We start from the raw sequence: 18,846 nt of genomic DNA on the forward strand, positions 1-18,846 counted from the left end.
TCGACTTTTGGGGGAGAAAGAGCGGAAGAGGAGATCGGAGAAAGTGGAGTGGGTGGCTCAGTGGCTGAGGAGCGGCCGCTGGCCCAGCGCTACGAAGTAATAAGCGAGCGGGGTACTCCTTTGTTCCAGGGGCTTTTCCTTCCCGCCGACGCTTTCCTCCCTTTGGTCTCAGCCATCATGAAATCTCGAGGTATCGTTATTAACCTCCTATACATTACTCACTTGAACACAGTTCGCATGCCCTTTATCTGAGCTCGCTTCTTGCTCTCCTGTCATCGTGTTCCCCCAAGACGCTCCCGATCAGTGTTCGGATCAGCGGTATCCAGTAACAGTTGCAGCTTAGCTCATCACCCGCGTCAGCGGCGATGCCGAGCTTTAGCTTAATTTGGCCTTTCTCCTTCTTGATGAAAGCTTGATTTTTCACTTCCAAAGGCTTCTTTCCATTCAACTCCCACTTCTTGAGCCTCACTTGAGGCGCAAACAAGCCATCGGTATCGCGGCGCGGCTTTCTCCTCCCGCGCACCTCATGCAGCCACCCACTTTCTATCCTGGCCCTCCGTTTACATCATGGGCGAGACCGCTGCTGAACGCAACAGCGAGCGCAATGCCGATAGCGACATATTAGCGCTGCTGGGGAAAAAACAAGTGCTAAAGCGACGATTCGGCCTGATATCAATATTTGGATTCGCCATGGCCGAGCTGATCACGTGGGAGACCGTTCTCGCCCTCTTCAGTCAAGGTCTCAACAATGGGGGTCCAGCAGGGCTGGTTTACGGATTCCTCATTGCGTGGCTCTCCACTATTTCTGTTTATACGGTGATCTCTGAGCTGGCTTCCATGGCGCCTATTGCTGGAGGTCAATATTATTGGGTTTACATGCTTGCTCCCGTGCGATACAAGAAGTTCTCAAGCTATATTATTGGATGGCTCACGTCACTGGCCTGGATTGCTACTGTAGCTACGGAATCGATGTTTGCTGGGACGATTATTCGGGGACTGATCATTTTGGATTATCCCGATTATGAGCCGAAGCAGTGGCAGGGAACACTTCTGGCTTGGCTCGTCATTGCCCTTGCCGTGTTCATCAACGTGATCATTCCAGGCTTGCTGCCAAAATTCGAGACTTTTATTTTGGTGTTTCATTGCGCTGGATTCATTGCAATAATGGCTGTACTCTGGGTATACTCACCCCATGGCAGTGCTGCGTCGGTATTCACAACGAGCCTCAATGAAGGAGGATGGCCTACCCAAGGGCTTTCATATTGCGTAGGGTTTCTCGGAAACGTTGCCACGTTTGTTGGAGCTGATGCAAGTGTTCACATGGCTGAAGAAAGTACGTGGTTTAAGGATCTCACCCCTTTTCTTAGAACTGTCACTTGATTTCAAACGCCTCCGTTTAGACGGCCTAATACTGACTTCATACAGTCTCAAACGCAGCCATTAACATCCCTCGGGCGATCTGCGGTAGCATGATATTCAATGGCCTCCTGGGTTTTGCCATGATGCTCACAGTTCTCTTCTGCATCGGAGATCTAGAGTCCGTTCTCAGCACAAAGACTGGGTTTCCATTTATCCAAATTTTCTATGACAGCGTCGGAAACTTCGCCGGAGTCACATCTATGGGCGCAGTGGTGCTTGCGCTCACCTGGGCCTGTGCAATTGGAATCACAACAACAGCCTCGAGAATGACTTGGTCCTTCGCCCGGGATCGAGGGACACCGTTCTCACACATTCTCAGCAAAGTTGAGCCTCGAACCCAAGTCCCCGTCGTTGCTGTGTCTGCTATTACAATATTTTCTGCTTTATTGACGCTCATCTATGTCGGCTCGGCGACTGCGTTCAACGACAGGCAGGTCAATAAGCCAGTCAGTCAGCCATCAGCTAAGGTTTTTTGATAGCTGATTAGCTTATATAAAGTGGGTCAGCTGACTTACTTAGCTGATTCGGCTGATTAGCTGCTGATCAGTTAAAGATATAAATCTCAGAAAATTATATTTAAACTAGCTTCAAAATAATAGTATCCCCAAACGTTTCCATCATAATTACCCCCCTCCTCTGCCAGTTTTTTAAGTATTCGTAATACCATAAGCTCTTTCCTAATAGTCTAGAACTCTCAGAAGTAGTCATTTTCGTATAAGGCGAAAATACTCGCTCGCACTCAGAGCTCATAGCTAGAATACTGAGAAAATCGTATACTATTTTAGCAAGATGAGGCTATTCAGACTCCCGTATTTTCTAGTACTTTATAACTCCCAAAAGATTAGTAGGGGGTTTAGCTAAATATAGGTAAAGCTCGTCTTTTGTACGGGTAGGCCTCTTAGGACATAATAAATTAGAAGGCACTATCTAATTTAGTATATTCTCCAGGTAAGATATCGTTTTTTCAGGCTCTGGGGACTAATTCGTTTAATCTAAAATACCATTATCCCTATACTCTTTCTCTCAAAGCTTACGTATCTTCGTCTTTGCCGAATTAAGAGTATATACTTCCCCTAGTAACGTCTAGTATTAATTAAACCAAGTGAACTTAAACCGAAGATATAAGACTATTAAAGCTATCTATATAAGAGAGTAATCTGTCTTCTTATACTATAATATCGTAGTATTCCAAGCTAAAGTAATTGAGCTTTAAATACCGGGATATTCGTTAAAATCTCTAGCTTTTGCCTTCTTTTTAAGCTTCTCAAAATAACTAAGAAGGAACTCAAAGACAGGGAGTACCTCCTATAAAGTACTATATAAAGCCTTTTATACTCTGTCTTTTAGATCATAATTACCTTCCAAGTCCTTAGTTAATCGGAAAAGAGGTTTAAGCTAATCTCTAATAATCTCAAGAGCCCTCTATTTAGCTATAGTAATATAGTCTTCTAAATAGATCTCTTAATTATCAGAATTATTAGAATCTCTCAAATCGTTAGTATAGATATTTAGGGCCTTTTTGAGTTCAAGGGCTCTCCTAATTATTAGATATATCGAATTCTAATATATTCCCCTATCTAAAACAAGCTTCTATTACTTGCTTAAAGTAATTCCGGTATTAGTATTAATTTATAACTTAATAAAGATATCTGTCCGCTTTCCTAAATTCATAATATATACTACCAAGTTATATAGCTTTCCAAGCTCTCCTTACTATCTCTAAAGCCTTTAATACTCTTCTATACCTGCTTCCTTAAAGTCTTCTTTCTAGCTTGACTCGTCTTGCCTAAATAAATAGGCTTCTATAATAAGGTTAAGGATATATCCTATATAGTATAGTCTTTTCTGAATTGGATCAAAATCTATTTGTTAGCCGAGCTCCTATAGTATTATATTATTATTTTGGGTATTATTAAATACGAAATAGCCTAAATTATCTTTATTAATACTAAAATATTAAAATAATAGCAAGATTACTATGGCTTGATCTAATAAAGAAAGTTAGTTATATGATCTCGGAAGGAAATTAAGGTCCGGCTAAAGCCCTCCTATTAGCTAGAAACGCTCGGGAACGCCCGAATTACGCTATACTACTTTCGTAAATTATTAATACTACTATATAAAAATCTATTTGTAGTAGTAGTAAAAATCTAGACTTACTAATACTATGTTTCCTATAATTAGAGAGCTCTAGTAACCTAATTAGGCATATTATATTTTTTCCTTTATAGTTTACTATATATATAATAATGCCCAAAATACTAATTTTCTCATACTTTGAGCCCTAGCTATTAAAACTATAATATATTTGTGATTTTGCTATCTTAATCTCTTCTTTAATTTCTGGCTCAAAATAATAAAATATCTTATTAATCCAGGACTCTATTATATTATGGGAGGATAGTAGAGCATTTGCAGCTTATATATTAGTAATCTTAAAGGTGCGTTTTAGTCGGGGAAAAGCTACTTTATAAGACTTAATATTATTTATTATAACCTATTTAATAAATGCATTTATGAATTCCTGCTAACGGAACGGGATCGCATACTTATAGCCTCTATTAACCGGCCCTAAAGCTTATAGGCTATTATTTCCATGCTATACTCTCTATATATCTCTTTTATAATTAAGAAAGTAGCGGGTAAGGAAATAATTTTTGGCATTTTTAAGGAAGTTACTATTATAATACTATTCTCGGTTTCTGGAAAATTCGGGATTATAGTAGCCTAAAAAACTAATAAGTATATAATTACTATATAATAATAAAAAGGTATATAAAGCTTGCATGCCCATATAGTAGGCTTATCTTTTTTGCTCGTATTAGTAAGAGCGTAACCAAGCTACTAAACCCATATTATTCTCTTCCGCTTAGTAGTACCTGTAATAATGTATTTTTTCGGAAGCCATATAATTATAACTGTGCAATTATTATATAAAGGCTCTCCTGGAGCATATGGAGAGTAATCAGGGCATTGATCTTCGGGAGGAGGCTCGTAAGGATTATAGTTTTAATTATAAGTTAGTACCGGCCGATTGTACTGATCTCGTACGTCCTTTCTTTGCTCCCTAGGCACACTGCCCATTATCTGGCTAAAGGTATTCGGAAGATTTAATAACGATTCAGAAGGTCTAATTGAGAGATCACGAGAGGCTCGAGTAGTAGGGGTGGATGCGGCGTCTATTTTAATATTAATTAAGGAATCAAATGCCAAGTGTGCGAGCTAAGGAGATTTTCAAGGCTAGAAGGCCTAGTAATTAAGGCTATGATTACCTAATTACCCCACTAACCCTCCCAAAAACTCTAATTATTATATATTTAAATAACTCCAAAATCGCAAAATTAGTATGACTTAGCTAATTAGCCGCTTTTAAGCTAGTAGATTTTTAGCTGACTGACTGATATAAAAATTAAAGCCCAACTGAATAGCTTAATAAACTAGCTTATAAGCTAGCTGATAAGCCGGCTGGCTTATTGACCAGCCTGTTCAACGATGTTATCTCGTTGACCATTACCGGATTCTATGGATCATATTTCCTCCCCGCCGCTTTCTTGCTATACCATCGCATCAAAGGACATGTTGCTTCACAAAAGGACGTGTCCTCAAATCCCGCGACCGACAAAACGAATGAGCCTGCCAAGGAGAGCAAATACGGCGAAGGCGAGAAGGCTACAGATCCGAACGACACCAACGCCGGCACACCCATCGTGGAAGTCGCCCAAGCAGCTCTTTCATGGGGACCATTCCGAATCCCAGGCATACTGGGAATCATCAATAACGCATACGCATGTGTTTATATGATATTCGTGATTTTCTGGAGCTTTTGGCCGCCGGAAACCCCCGTTGATGCTACAACAATGAACTATAGTGTGGTGGTTACGGGAGGGGTTATTATATTCAGTATCACCTGGTACTGGATTCGTGGAAGGAAAGAGTATGAGGGGCCGTTAATTGATGATGAGGTTAAAGCTGTGATGAGGATGGGATCCATTGCGCCCATTTAGAGATGGACCAGAATTCTTCAGTGTTGGAGAGAAGATACGCGGTTGAAGGAGTGAAAGAAATGGTGTTTCTAAGGTACGTTCAGGGGCCGCAGTTGCATGATTAAACTCACGGAGTGACGCAGGAATCGCGGAGGTGTCGGTCAAGTGGTGAGCATCACTTGAAGCTGACAAGAACTTCAGACCAGAGTATCTCCTTTCATCTCGAAGTTTAACTATGGAACATTGCCGTCCCAATGGTCGGTCAAATATTTACCAAGTACACTATGTTTAGCCTTCCTATGTCAATATGGGGGGGGGGGGACATGATCGATGGAAATGCCAGTGTGAGGCATGCAGTCACTGATTTCGACAAGGTCGGAGGGTACAGGGAACCAGTCTCAGAAAAATAGCCATGTCAAATTTCGATATAGAACTACCTGTCTCTCATGTCCCCAATCACTACCAAATTAGAGGAGAGACGATCAACCACCTTAAATCCAAAAAGGGAAAGCAACCAGCAGAAAGGGACTTTTTCCACAACCCCCACCCCCGCCGAAGGAGTTTCCATCGCACGGCAGGATCTCCTTCTCAAGTAGAACAAGTAGGCTGCGAGGTCAGAGCATCATCAATCAACGTGATGGCCCCATTGAGGGCACAGAAGGTCCCTTTATTGCTCGCGCCAGAATTCACAGCAATAGAAGTATGCGCCAAGATATTTCCCTGCATCTTTGACCCAGCGCCAATGGTGGCTGAAGAACCAACAATGAAGTAGACGTTGCAAGCCTGGGCTCCACCGATCAACACTACCTTCGATGTGGTAGCTGAAGTGCCGAATGTGGTCTGGATCTGGAATATGAATTGACCTTTCGGGTTCGAGGTTCCATCCAGACTGAGTGTGGCGGAGAGGATCGCATTAAGGGTTGTGAATTTGTAGACACCAGGGACGAGGGTTTGGCCTGCGAGGTCTGTGGCAAGAGTATGGGTGGGAACGAGGGCTGCGGCGTTGTTGTAAGCCGTGAGGCAGGCTGCTTCAGCGTTGCAGGCAGCGGTGTTGCCAGCGTTGTTGCTGCCCGTGCAGACTCCCATTCCTGGACCGAATCCAGTGATGGCAGTCCCAGGACAGGTTCCGCAGTCTCCGGTGATCCTAAGGAGATCGAAGAGTCAGCATTTCGTGGTGAAAAGGAGGGATGTAGGGAGGTCTCAATATGCTTACACTGTTGCACCAGTGGAAGTAAGTGTCGTTGCAGCGATGGCACCGAAGGTCTTCGCGAGTCCCATGACAATGGGAGCGGCGCGCTGCTCCAAGGCTGGATGAGCCAGAGAGATGGTGCTGAATTGCATTGCAAAGAGGGCAAGAAGCGCGAGCTTAGAAGCACCGAGCATATTGGAGTGCATGATGACGAAGCTTGTGGGTAAAGATTGGGGTTGTATTGGAATAAAAGATCAGGCGAAGAACGGTTGGAAGATTGAGGAGTATTGAAAACAATTGAAGATAGCTTGAGGATTGAGGCTTGCAGAAGATGAATGAAGAATATCAATGCTGGCTTGAGTTTCTGAAGTTGGGAATTGCTCTTTATATAGACAAAGGCGCCGAGCTGCCATGTTTAAAATGAGTTCTCAAATTGTCCAAATCTGGGTGGTTAATTCCATGGGCGTGGATTTGACCCCCATAGTCATGACTATCGTGTAACTATTGAACGAATTTCTCTATCTTCGATCCAAGTCTGGACTGGTCGAAGCCGGACGGGACGTCCCGTAGATCGTCAGCGGCGTACCCACCGGTTGGGTGAGGCACTAGACTGCTGCACGTCAACCACAATGCGGTCTAGGAAGGTCCCCTACTGGCCAGAGCGTCTGGAAAATCCCGGGGTGGTGATATCCGTGCATTTTTCATCCTGCATAAGAATCTTGATCTGTTTCCCGTCAAGCTTAATTCGACTCCGTGTATCAACGTACCTAATCGTAAAGCCTACGTAACGAGGTCGGCACTATATTCAAAATATTTACATGAGCTCTACATAGACAACTTTGATCTTTATGATATAGGAAAGTCTTCTTGTTTCTCTCTTTTTCTATTTTCGTCCCCGGCCCGTCACATGCGGAAAATATTGTGCTTCAAATTAACTTGACTCGTGAGCCGTTCAGCCGCAGCCTGCGCCTCCATGTCTTGGACCCTGCATGAGGCACCCACCTCCTAGCGCCCGAAAACGGCAACAGTGAATTCGAGGCTGCCACTGGCAGTTGACCTTGATGTCCCAAGGCCCGGAATTGGGCTTGTAGGGAGCCAGTCCTCCACTCGAATCCCAATACTCACTAATAGAGGATGTGAGCGCGGCACTGCACCTGAAACACAGAGAAAAACTTGTATTTTGCAACAAAAATCTCTTAGCATAGCCAATGCAGTGTCATAGGAAGTGAGTGACACCCTCTTCTGTGGGTTGCAAAGCAATTATGAATATGCTGAACCGTTTAACCCAACCGTGGGAACACGTATTTGATGTCATCGCTGCAGAGTCCAGACCGTGTAGGCGGACCTTAACTGGAATTTCCACCATTTTAAATAACAAATCATAACGCAAGGCTACCGGCCTGGAAAACCTTTATTCCCAGAAAACTGGGAAGGAGTTTTGGTGGAACAGAATTTGTTGGTCGCTGGCGAGTGATTGGGTCAGATATATAACTCTTTGTGTCAAGACCTTGACATATATTTCCACTTGGCTGAAAAGCGGCACACGTGGGTCTGAGAAAGAAGAAATAACCTATGATTCTCTCGGATCATTTGTCTCGGGCTCACTTTTGGGTCTTGGGGAAGCTTTTGATACGTCGAGGGGTTGCAGCTAAACTTGAATCCCCTTGATCATCGCCCTCTCCTGGTCCGCTATATTTTCTCGCCATGGAGAATCTATTGATAATCTTTCTTCTCTATAGCCGTATTTATTTCTTTCATCCAGCACTCAAAGCCAAAATGACGCCATTCCCACCCATGTGGGCCGCTAGTTCTGGATAACAGGATGAGGTGTGCGCACATAGGCTAAAAGCCTCGTCCATCCTTCGGCCGACCTTAATTCTAATGAAAAAGGACGGGGTGTTTGATATTCGGGTGTCCCTGTTAATTTTGTTGGTACAGAGTGCAACGCACGACCGAAGACCTTGGAAGAGATCTATGGAGTTACTGACTCTTAGGTCCTCAGAGAGTAGTGTGTTGATGTTTCGACGTCAAAATTCTATCTGGCATGATGGTCTCCTTATACAAAATTGTGCACGGCTTCAGGGTACACAAGAGGAGAAAGGTCAATCAAGGATATTTAGGAAAGGTACTGTATGTGAAGAAGACAAACTTGTTGATGCCACTAGTTCTGCATTATAGAGGATGTGAAACCATACAACAACACGCATATCATGCAATTGGAGAGGGGGAATGTAATTGAAGCTAGCGTGTGCGACAATTGCAACGGTAGTTGAACACAACTTTTTTTTTCTTCGTCCCCAGGGGAAAAACTAAAACGAACCCCCCCCCCCAGGCCGGTTAGTGAGCGAGCCGCTTCTACTCAGGCGCTAATCACCCTCGGCTCACCCAGCTCACCTGAGCAGCCTGAGCAGTCCCTGAGCAGCCCCTGATCGGTACCAGTGAAACCTCGATATAAGGATAGCGAAATTGTCCCCAAAAACTAAGGATAATGCGAGGTATTCTTATATCGAGAATCACGTGCAAATATATAAAAATAGAAATATCACCAAGATTTGAAAATATATAAATAACCTCTTTACCTAGGTTGTTGGGGAGCCATGGGATCGGTGGGGGGCATAGGATTAGTGGGTTGGGAGGGTAATAGGCTGTGAAGGCTCTGGAGCAGTGAGATTAACGCTTAGAATACGGGTCTACTGGTGCCTGAAGACCTGTCAGGAGCGGTAAATTAGCCCATCACGTGCACGATTATAAGGATAAAACACCAAAAAATCAAGGCTGGGATTCAAAATCATAAGGATAATCCTTATAGTAAGGATATCCTTAGCTCAGGGCTAATTTTTATTGGGATCCTAAGGTGGTATCCTTATGTCAAGGATATCCTTATATTGAGTATCCTTCTAGCGAGGTTACACTGTATTACTTACTCACGCATTTGATCCCCGATCAGGCTGGATAGACTAGGGCCTTCTCATTTCAATTTTGTCAAGTTTTGGCGATGATCCCTGGGAAGCCCAACCAGGCTCCCAAGGATCCCGGCACAAATTTTCTCCGCTAGTGCGCCCAACTCCCAGTAGACCACTCAACCACTGCTCGAGATTGTATGCCTGCTGCATGGTCAAAGTGCTCAAAAACAGGTCTCCCCAGATTTCGGTATATAGTCGCTTACAGAATCGGCTTCGCTTTATTTCGAGTAAAGTTAAAGTGAGCACGGACCACCTCAGACATCGTACAGTCGGTCCGACCCAAACACGACAAAAAAAAAAAAAAACCACCATAATACTAATTGATATAAATCGTATTAATTAAAACTATACTATATATGCTAGGAATTAATTCTATAGTCTCAAAATTATAATATCTTTATTATTAAGGGAGTTATAATATATGTAATTAAGCGAGCAAATATTTTTGTGCTTTGTATGATCATTTTTTAACTTTGGCTGTCACGTGACTGCCCCCCCAGATTGACCGCTCTTCCATAATTATATTAATATCTCAATAACCACAAACCTAATCAAGTGCCCCTTTTGAATACTTCCAATGGCTACCTCTGTAAGCCTTCAGAAGCGCAAGCGAGCTGATTCAACTCTTGATTTAATTATAGTTCTCACTCTAGCTGAAGAAGCTGCAATCCAAGTAACTCTTGACGAACGGCATGGGAAATCCTCTAATATAGAGGACGATTCTAATAGTTCAGATATTGAACAAGGCGATTAATTAGAGCTTGAAGATTTAACTCTCTTTTGGATTCAGCGGAAGCTTATTATTAGTGGTAATGAGACGATTATTTTGGAGAAGCCTATATTCGTATAGCAAGAGCAAAGACTTACGGTACAGACTAGTAAGTTTCTTATCTTTATATTATAATATAAGTATACTAATACTATTTCTAGCTTCCAGAGGCTCGTATGTCTCTAAATTAATAAAGGAATCAGTAAAGCCATTGAGAACTCAATAAAAGCATATATATGATTAGAGGGCAAAAGATGCTCAAGTTGCTAGGCTCAAGACCCCTATAATCGTACCGTCTTTTAAACAAAAGAAGCTACAATTCGGTATTATTGAGAGGCCAATTGATATCCCTAGGGATGTGTAATTAAGAAAAGAGCAAAGGCTTGAGGATGAAGACAATAGAACGAACGAGCTACTTTTGGATGCCCTTATTGGAAACGCTTGCGGAGATAACGAAGCTCTAGACGTACGAATGACTTATTAGGAAGTCCTTGACGATGTGAATATAAAGCTAGTACAGATAAAAGACTTATATACTCCATATATAGTTGCTAACTTATACCTACTCCGGCAATATACCCAATAGCTCCTGAAACCAGGGCAGTATTGACTAGGGAGAATTGATGTATTACTCTTAGTAGCTTCCAGTAATTACCGCTTTAATAATGGAAAGATACTAGCTCGGCGAATTAGGGGGTTATTTAATTACTATTGACAGTGGCATGGCATTCCACTGGAGGCTAGGGGTGGTAAAAGGGATGGTATCTCCTATCTGGATAACGAGGACATCTTTTTAGCTTGCCGTACTTGGTTGATTAATCAAGAGCTTGGAATGATATTACTAAACGATTTCCTGAATACCGTTAATCAGGAGATTTTACCTCGATTATTATCGATAATCGAAAGGCTAATCGCTCGTAGCATAGCTTACTTATGGCTTCCTAGGCTCGGCTTTTATTACCATGAGACTAAGAAAGGGCTTTATGTGGATGGATACGAACGATCTGATGTGATTTAGTATTGTTAAGAGGTGTTTTTACCATTAATGAATGAGCTTTTATCGTATATAGTCCAGTACGAGGAGGATGAAGCTGGTATATGGTATACGATTCAACCTTTACTCCCAATTGGAGTTCAGGTACATGTAATATACTTCTATGATAAGAGCTGTTTCCATGGTTTTGACTATAAAAAGAGCCTCTGGCTAGCAGATAATTAGCAAAAAATGCCAGGAAAGAGCAAAGGGAGGCTAATTCACGATTCTGAATTTATAGGGCCTGAGGGGCGTATTAGGGTGCCGAATAATAAAGGCATTTTTATTCCGGACGACCCCGATTTGGATGCCCGTCAAATTATATATCCAGGCTCAAATGGAGATCCCTGGTGGGATACAAAACAGCTACTAGTGCAGGTTACTAGGACGCTTGATATATTTGAACAGAAGTACCCAAATTACATAGCTGTTCTAATATTTGATTAGTCTTCTGCATACGCTTTGTATGGCGAAGGTGTACTGAACGCCTTTGGTATAAACAAGATACTAGGAGGGATTGAAAAGGGTAATATTAAGCCCTATGGGAGGAATACGTATTTCCTACCGGAGTATACGATTCCGGGGTTACAGGGTACTATACAAGTTCTTTGGCAACTTAATCTGAATGGAGAAAGAGAGCCTAAGGGCGTGGAACAGATTCTTATTGAGTAAGGGTGTAATATCCCTGGCTTAAGATTTAAGTATCTAAAGGGTGCTAAGTGTACTGTACCCCTTAAATACCCTCCCGCTATTGAACAAACGTACTGTTTAGCTCGTATACTCTCGAATCACAAAGACTTCTTTGAGGAGAAGAGTCAAATTAAAGAGCTTATTATAGAGCGGGGATATAAGGCTGTGTTTCTACCGAAGTTCTACTGCGAAATTAACCTAATTGAGATATACTGGGGGTATAGCAAAACTCGATTTCGTCAAGTAAAGAAGGTTAGCTTCCCAGATACTAAGGTTAAGGTAGTAGAGGCACTTGAAGCTTGTTTGATTGAGACTATACGGAGGTTTTGCAACCGTACGTTCCGCTGGATGGATATATATCGGAAGGGATTAAGTATTAAACAAGCTGCTTGGTGTGTAAAGAAGCAAAAACGCTATAGAACGATATCTAAAAAGGTAATAGACGAATGGGATAATATGCAAAAGAAAGGGAAAGAAGGTAGCTAAATAAGAAGCTAAGTTTATGGATTTAGTTTAGCTAAAAGTAAGCTTGAAACCTATTTAATTATAGTCCTACCATATATATAATATATATAGTACTAGAAAAAGACATATTTAGTACTTAGGAAGGTTCAATTAAGATTATAGGGCTTAATTATTATTATTTTATTAATAATAAGGCTGGTGAGATGCCCTAATCTCTCCCTGAAGTCCGGGCTCACGTGACCTTAGCGAGCAAATATTTTTGCGCTTTGTATGACGAAAAATCAAAAAAGTAAAAAGGGTCCGTATACTTTAGGCCTTAATTATTAATAAACCACAAATTATATCAAAAATCTGATTAATAGGTATTTTTCGCCTGGTTCTATTCTATAATCGCATTACTTAGTATAAATTAATGAAGGTTGTGGTTGAAAAGTTATTATGGGCGTAAAAGAGCGACCGTTTTGTCGTGTTTGGGTCGGACCGACTGTAGGCGGAAAATTTGATGGACCATGCTCTGTTATCTTTGAATTCGATATACCCTCTCCACCCGCTGCATTAAGCTAGCCAATGAAAATAGCGCCACCTGTGGCCACGGCTTTCCAGGCCTCCAGCTCACGCTTCACTAAATTATAGGGCTGCCCTGCCAAATTCTAGCATACCTTTCGCTAAGTCACTGCGCAAAAAGTATATTCTCAGCTATTTTCTTTATACCTAACTTCTATAAGATATATATATACTAGGGGCTCTTACTGCCTTCTAGATCCCCGGTAAACTCTTACTACGACTAATCCCGTAATAAGATAAAAGGGAAATTTTAGGAATATATATGCTATAGGATAGCGATATGTGCCCCTATAATTTAGTGACGCGTACGCTGGATGCGCGGTGGCTTAGCGGAAGGTATGCCAGAATCTGGCGAGGCAGCCCGAAAGTCGCTATGGAGATCAAGAAATCGCGATTAATCTATTGGCTAGCTTAATGCAGCGGGTGGATAGGGTAGATCAAATTCAAAGATAACAGAGCAGGGTATATCAAATTTTACGCCGCCATCGTATGACACGATGTGAGATAGCGAACTCATGGTCTGAAATAGTCTTCAACTCACGTGCTGCTGAAGCTGAAGTGAGACTCTCAGACAAAAGTTCCTTCATGCCTCGAAGTGGTCTAGTCAACTAACGAAAGGGCTGAAATCATGCAGCCACAAGGTGCTCTTGGCCAACCAGCATGGCCACATCTGCTGGGGCTGACGGAGGCAACTTTTGCGCGCCTCACCCAGAAAGAACATCAAACTTCGCGCCTTCCTATAAATCTCCCTTTCTCTCCACAAATCGTCTAAACATCTTTCCACATCTTTCTCAACGAATTTATCTTCATTCTCTTCCCTTGATAATCTTGCCAAAATGGATGATTTAGAGATGTCTGAGCTCATAAGTTCATGGTCAATCCGCCCTCCTCCACAAGCTCAGCCTCAGCCTTATCACCCGCAAACAAAGGTCTCGAATCATCGCTTCACTCGTGCTGAATGGGAAGATCAGAAATCTAAAATCGAGAGCCTTTACATCGAAGAGGGTAACACTCTCTCCCAAGTTCAAGAAACCTTGAGCCAATCGGGATTTAATGCTACGTATGTCTTCACGAGGCATTACTCTGTTAACTTTGAGCGACCAAATGCTAATCAAAGCTCTAGACTGAAACAACTGAAGACCAAGATCAAATCGTGGAGGCTTGACAAAAAGAATATCAAGACCAATGATATGATATCCATCGCTCAGACTCGGGAAAAGCGCAGGCGTGTCGGTATAGACAGTCGATTTCGAGTTTATGGAGCCCCATTTGACGAAGCCAAGATCGATCGGTTTCTAAAGAGAAATAACCTTTCTGCAGAAGATTCCCTGGATGTTCCAAGTCCTACTGATGGTGAGTTTTTTTTATGAAGGTTTTTATGGATTGTAATTGATGTTGGGAGTAGCTCCTTCTCCGGTTTTCAGTGTATTTACACCTCAGCCAGCTTCACCAAGCCCTTCTGCCGTATCTCCCCAGCCTTCAAATGATCACCCACTGCTTCCGCGGAAAGGAAAGGGACGAGCCACAGAAGAGGCTGGGGCATCTGCGGAAGAGATCACAGGGACAGAATTGATTCGAAACCCTAAGAGGTCAAGACATGGGAAAGATGCGTTATCTACCAGCGAAAATGGGGATCGTCATCAATCCTTCTATCAATCCGGGGAACCACATCTCTCATCCTTCATATCAGAAAGCACCTTTCCGTCTCTGACAACGCCTTCCTTGACAACATACAACCCGGGAGGCTTTACATTCGACACGCAAGAAGGACAATATTTTCAGCTGTTTCGGACTTACGCTGCGAGTGAGTTATCAGGTTTCTTCGACTCGGAGTTTTGGTCAAGAAGTATTCTTCAACAGAGTCACTCTAAAGCATCTATACGCCATGCAGTTGTCGCGTTAGGAGCACTTTATAAGACCTTGGAAGAAACAACGTTATCCACCTCTGGATCGCCGAGCGAGAGCGACTGCATACATGCCACAGCACCAGCCCACTATGAGTTTGCTTTACAACAATATGGGAAGGCAATTAGACTCTTACGAAAAGGTATATCGACTCGTGGAGTAGGATCGTTTCGAACAACGTTAATGTCCATTATCCTCTTCACCTGTTTTGCATCTTTCACCGGTGACCAAGAAGGCACAATCACACAGATCCAGGCTGGCTTAAATCTTCTGGAAGAGCGACGACAGCGAACCCAACAGTTTATAACCCTCAGTCGTGACGAGTTCATCGAAGACGAGCTTCTTGAAATCTTCACCCGGCTTGCAGTCCAAGCCAAATACTATGACATGGCCTTCCATTTCCCAAATCCCTACGTTATTCGCCTTACTTCTAATCGGGATGACGACCAAGGGATATCGTCCCAGCCATCGGCGATACTACCTTTGGTCTCTCCGTCTGAAGGCGACATCTCTTCCTTCTCCCAGAAAATAGCACACATCCCGGATGTCTTTGTCTCTATTCAAGACGCCCGCTCGGCACTATTCTCGCTATGCGAGCGCATAATGCGCTTCAACGAAGCACTGTCGTCGTCTTACGGTGCTCCTAACAACATCCTTCCTTCGAGTATCAGATCATCCGGTTATGGGTTTCAAAGCGAATTCAATCAATGGTCTACGGCCTTTGATCCTCTTTTACAGTCTCGCCGTCAAGCGGGCACCAGCAATGCGGAAATAACAGGCATCTGCGTTCTAAAAATGATCCAGTGGATGAGTTTGGTTCAATTCATGATGACCTTCTCCACAAGTGAAATGGATTTTGACAATTTCGCTCTCCCGTACCGGGAGATTGTCGAACTGGCTAAGGAAGTAATACTTGATATTGAGATGGGTCGAGGGATTACTAGGTGTGACAAGTTCAGCAATTGGAATTGCCGACAGCATTTTCCTGGACTAAACCCAAGTCAGCATGCCGAAGAACAGGAAGCACATGCTCACATCGAAGAAGGCTCCTCCCCTCGCATCAAAGCCTCCTTCACCCTCGACCTCGGCATCATACCACCGCTTCACATAGTCGCCACCAAATGTCGCGACCGCCTTATCCGACGCGAAGCTATCAGACTCCTGACGTTCACCGCGAGAAGAGAAGGAATGTGGGACTCAATACTCTGCGCTAAGATCGCGATGTGGATTATGGAAATTGAGGAAGAGGGAATGGTGCCATTTAGTGGAGATAATCCATATTCAGACCTCCCTCTTGCACCAGATAGGCAGAGGGTTATGGTTCGAGAGGTTGTATCTGATTTGCAGAGGAGAGAGGCTATAATTAGATGTGGGACGAGAAGTGCGAGGGATGGGGACCCGGATATGAAGGCTAGGGAGTCGGTAGTCTGCTGGTGATTTAACTTGAGAAGGGCGTAGGTCTACATGGAGATCAATAGTAACGGAGTAAGTTGATGTGTTTGCATTTTGTACTTAGGCTTATAGATTGGAAAGCTGCAAAAGAAAGAGGAGATTTGTCACGTGACTTATAAGTCCCGTATTCGTAGCCTTTTTAGATACCGTATCTTCTTCTGTTTATGGCGTAATCAATGGCGTATATGATATTAATAATATTACTATTATGAGATATCCATAATATTAGTATAGCCATAGCATGGTTACTGCAGCCAGGGCGAGGCCTAGGGTATATTTAATAACCTCGTTATAAGCTTATTAAGCACGTTTAATTATTACTATAATATACTCAAAAGAACTCAGGATATGTACCTAAAAGCCCTTAAGATTATAGGACTTAGAGGGCCTTTTTACCTCACTTTTTAATCTTATAACTAAAGTAATACCATGTATTATAACAAGAATAGTAAATATATTAATAAAGCTAATATAACTAATTTAACTCAAACTTATTATTCGAAATACTTAAGGCTAACTTTGCTATTTGTTTTATAACTTTAATATAATTTATACTTCTTATAAATTATTTCAAGTAATACTTATATAGGATTTTAATTGAATTATTTCTTCTGCTATAGTCTACGAGGGCTTTCGGATTTGCCCTAAATAATGTGAATGACTAATAATTACAGAAATATAAGTCCATATTACTAGAAAGCCTTCTATATTAGGACTCGAGATCTTATATAAAGTAAATTATAAGTAACGGAATCAGGATTTAGGCTTGACTCTCTTTAGAGTAACGTGGCACCTGATTAGTTTTCTCTCATATATAAACGAACTAACCATTAATAAGTTAAATAAACGAACTAACTATTAATACGTTAAATAAACGAACCGACTACTTATAGGGAACTAAAAAGAATAGTATTATGGCCTAGATAAGCTATAGAAGTGGAATATGATATTTATATAAATATATATATTAATAATAGTACCCTAAGGGCAGTAAAGAAGCTATATATATGCCTGTACGTAGTATGTAATAAATAGAGAGGTTTTGCCACCCCGATAACTACTTTTTAATAACTTTGGTATTCCTAATCAAGTAAAGCTTTATTAACTACTCAGAAGCCTCTGATTCATAGTACGGAATCTCTTAGAGGCTCTCCTTATTAAAGCTAATATTCTGGCTAGAGTTCCGCCTATTTAGTCGGAACGCTAAGTAAATTTAGCTTTTAGATAACGCTGTCGGCATGCCCTTTCTACCTAGCGTAGCACTTACTTTGCCCGCTTGGAAGACTTCACTTAATATTACTAGTTTTAATTGAACCGGGGACTAACCACGTCTTTAAATTACTAGACTAGCAAAATCTCAATTCCAGGTTTTCGATAGGGAGTTTGTATAACTCAATTGAGTCTAGCGGACGTCTTATCAAAAGTCGGTTGTAGGGGGTTGCAAAACCGTTCTAATGGCGAGAATTTCTAGTATGATGATCGCGGCACCTGTTAAAAAGGGGGTCTCGGCAAGTTCGCTTAGCATTTGCAAGCCCCTGAACGCCGGATCCCCGCCCATAAAATAATACCCCACTACGACGCTCGCACGCTGCAACCCTCTGAAAATATCTTATGGTTAGCTTTACAAAGTTGCCAAGGAACTTGTAACATACTACGCAGGAGCGTTTCACAAGCAACGGCATCGCTAGATAAGAGGGTGTATGACACGACGGCCTCTGTCAAAAGTTTGGAGATTACAGGGCATGCTTCTGTAGTACAGCGAGTAGCTCGCTAAAACCACAAGGACTTATAGGCTGCTTTAGCGTGTGTTACGCCTTACTACAACGTGGCGTTGTCTGTGCGCAAATCAACAAAGACACTTCCAAGCACCTTATAGGCTAGAAGCCTATAATTTTAGTGACTTTCAGCGTAGGACGGGGAAGATTACAGGGTAATATAGCGCTCGAACGCTGTAATTTTCAGACTTCTGACCTCGACCTTCGTATGGATAAAATGCTCTATTTATTTTCTCGAAGAACTGGATAAGTGCTGAGGGGGCTTGGTTGTTTATTTCCATGCCTGAAACAAATGTTCCTTAGCTCAAGCACTTTCCCAAGAACACAACTACCAGAAAGTCGCTACCGACATGAAGCATTTCCCTCTAGTATGCCTTGGATCTTTACTCATCCCTTTACCTTAGCAGAGCCGAGGAGAGGTGTCGGGGGATAGTGAATCGTGGAGCGTTGAGGAAGCTGCGCCAAGTCACTGATTGTGGAATAATTAGTAGGACGGCATATTTCATATTCTCGACTAAGCATAAATGCTTAGTTTTAATTACTCTCACCATGACCGAATCTTATCCACAATACGGTAGGTAGTCGTGGTGGATGAGATGAAAGGAGTGAGTGACGAAAAGGGGAAAAGGGTGGGCCCGG

General features: G+C 42.4%; 3 protein-coding genes across 3 annotated transcripts; 2 read left to right on the forward strand and 1 right to left on the reverse strand.

The window, feature by feature from the left end:
* Positions 1 to 418: 418 nt before the first annotated feature.
* K444DRAFT_601137 (amino acid transporter) lies at positions 419 to 5,423 on the forward strand (the record flags this gene model as incomplete). Its single annotated transcript, XM_024878657.1, has 3 exons — positions 419 to 1,333; positions 1,426 to 1,837; positions 4,901 to 5,423. Exons 1-3 carry the CDS (start codon positions 568 to 570, stop codon positions 5,421 to 5,423), a joined length of 1,701 nt encoding a protein of 566 aa, XP_024727866.1. The 5' UTR covers positions 419 to 567.
* A 604-nt stretch (positions 5,424 to 6,027) lies between these two features.
* K444DRAFT_647357 (uncharacterized protein) lies at positions 6,028 to 6,797 on the reverse strand (the record flags this gene model as incomplete). Its single annotated transcript, XM_024885322.1, has 3 exons — positions 6,028 to 6,067; positions 6,136 to 6,546; positions 6,616 to 6,797. The coding sequence occupies 3 exons, from the start codon at positions 6,795 to 6,797 to the stop codon at positions 6,028 to 6,030; spliced, it is 633 nt and encodes a 210-aa protein (XP_024727867.1).
* A 7,036-nt stretch (positions 6,798 to 13,833) lies between these two features.
* K444DRAFT_601141 (uncharacterized protein) lies at positions 13,834 to 16,417 on the forward strand (the record flags this gene model as incomplete). The annotated part of the gene is made up of 3 exons (XM_024878658.1): positions 13,834 to 14,135; positions 14,199 to 14,428; positions 14,481 to 16,417. Exons 1-3 carry the CDS (start codon positions 13,912 to 13,914, stop codon positions 16,415 to 16,417), a joined length of 2,391 nt encoding a protein of 796 aa, XP_024727868.1. The 5' UTR covers positions 13,834 to 13,911.
* Positions 16,418 to 18,846: the final 2,429 nt, after the last annotated feature.

Source organism: Hyaloscypha bicolor, assembly GCF_002865645.1.
Source record: "Hyaloscypha bicolor E unplaced genomic scaffold K444scaffold_182, whole genome shotgun sequence".
Classification (NCBI taxonomy): domain Eukaryota; kingdom Fungi; phylum Ascomycota; class Leotiomycetes; order Helotiales; family Hyaloscyphaceae; genus Hyaloscypha; species Hyaloscypha bicolor.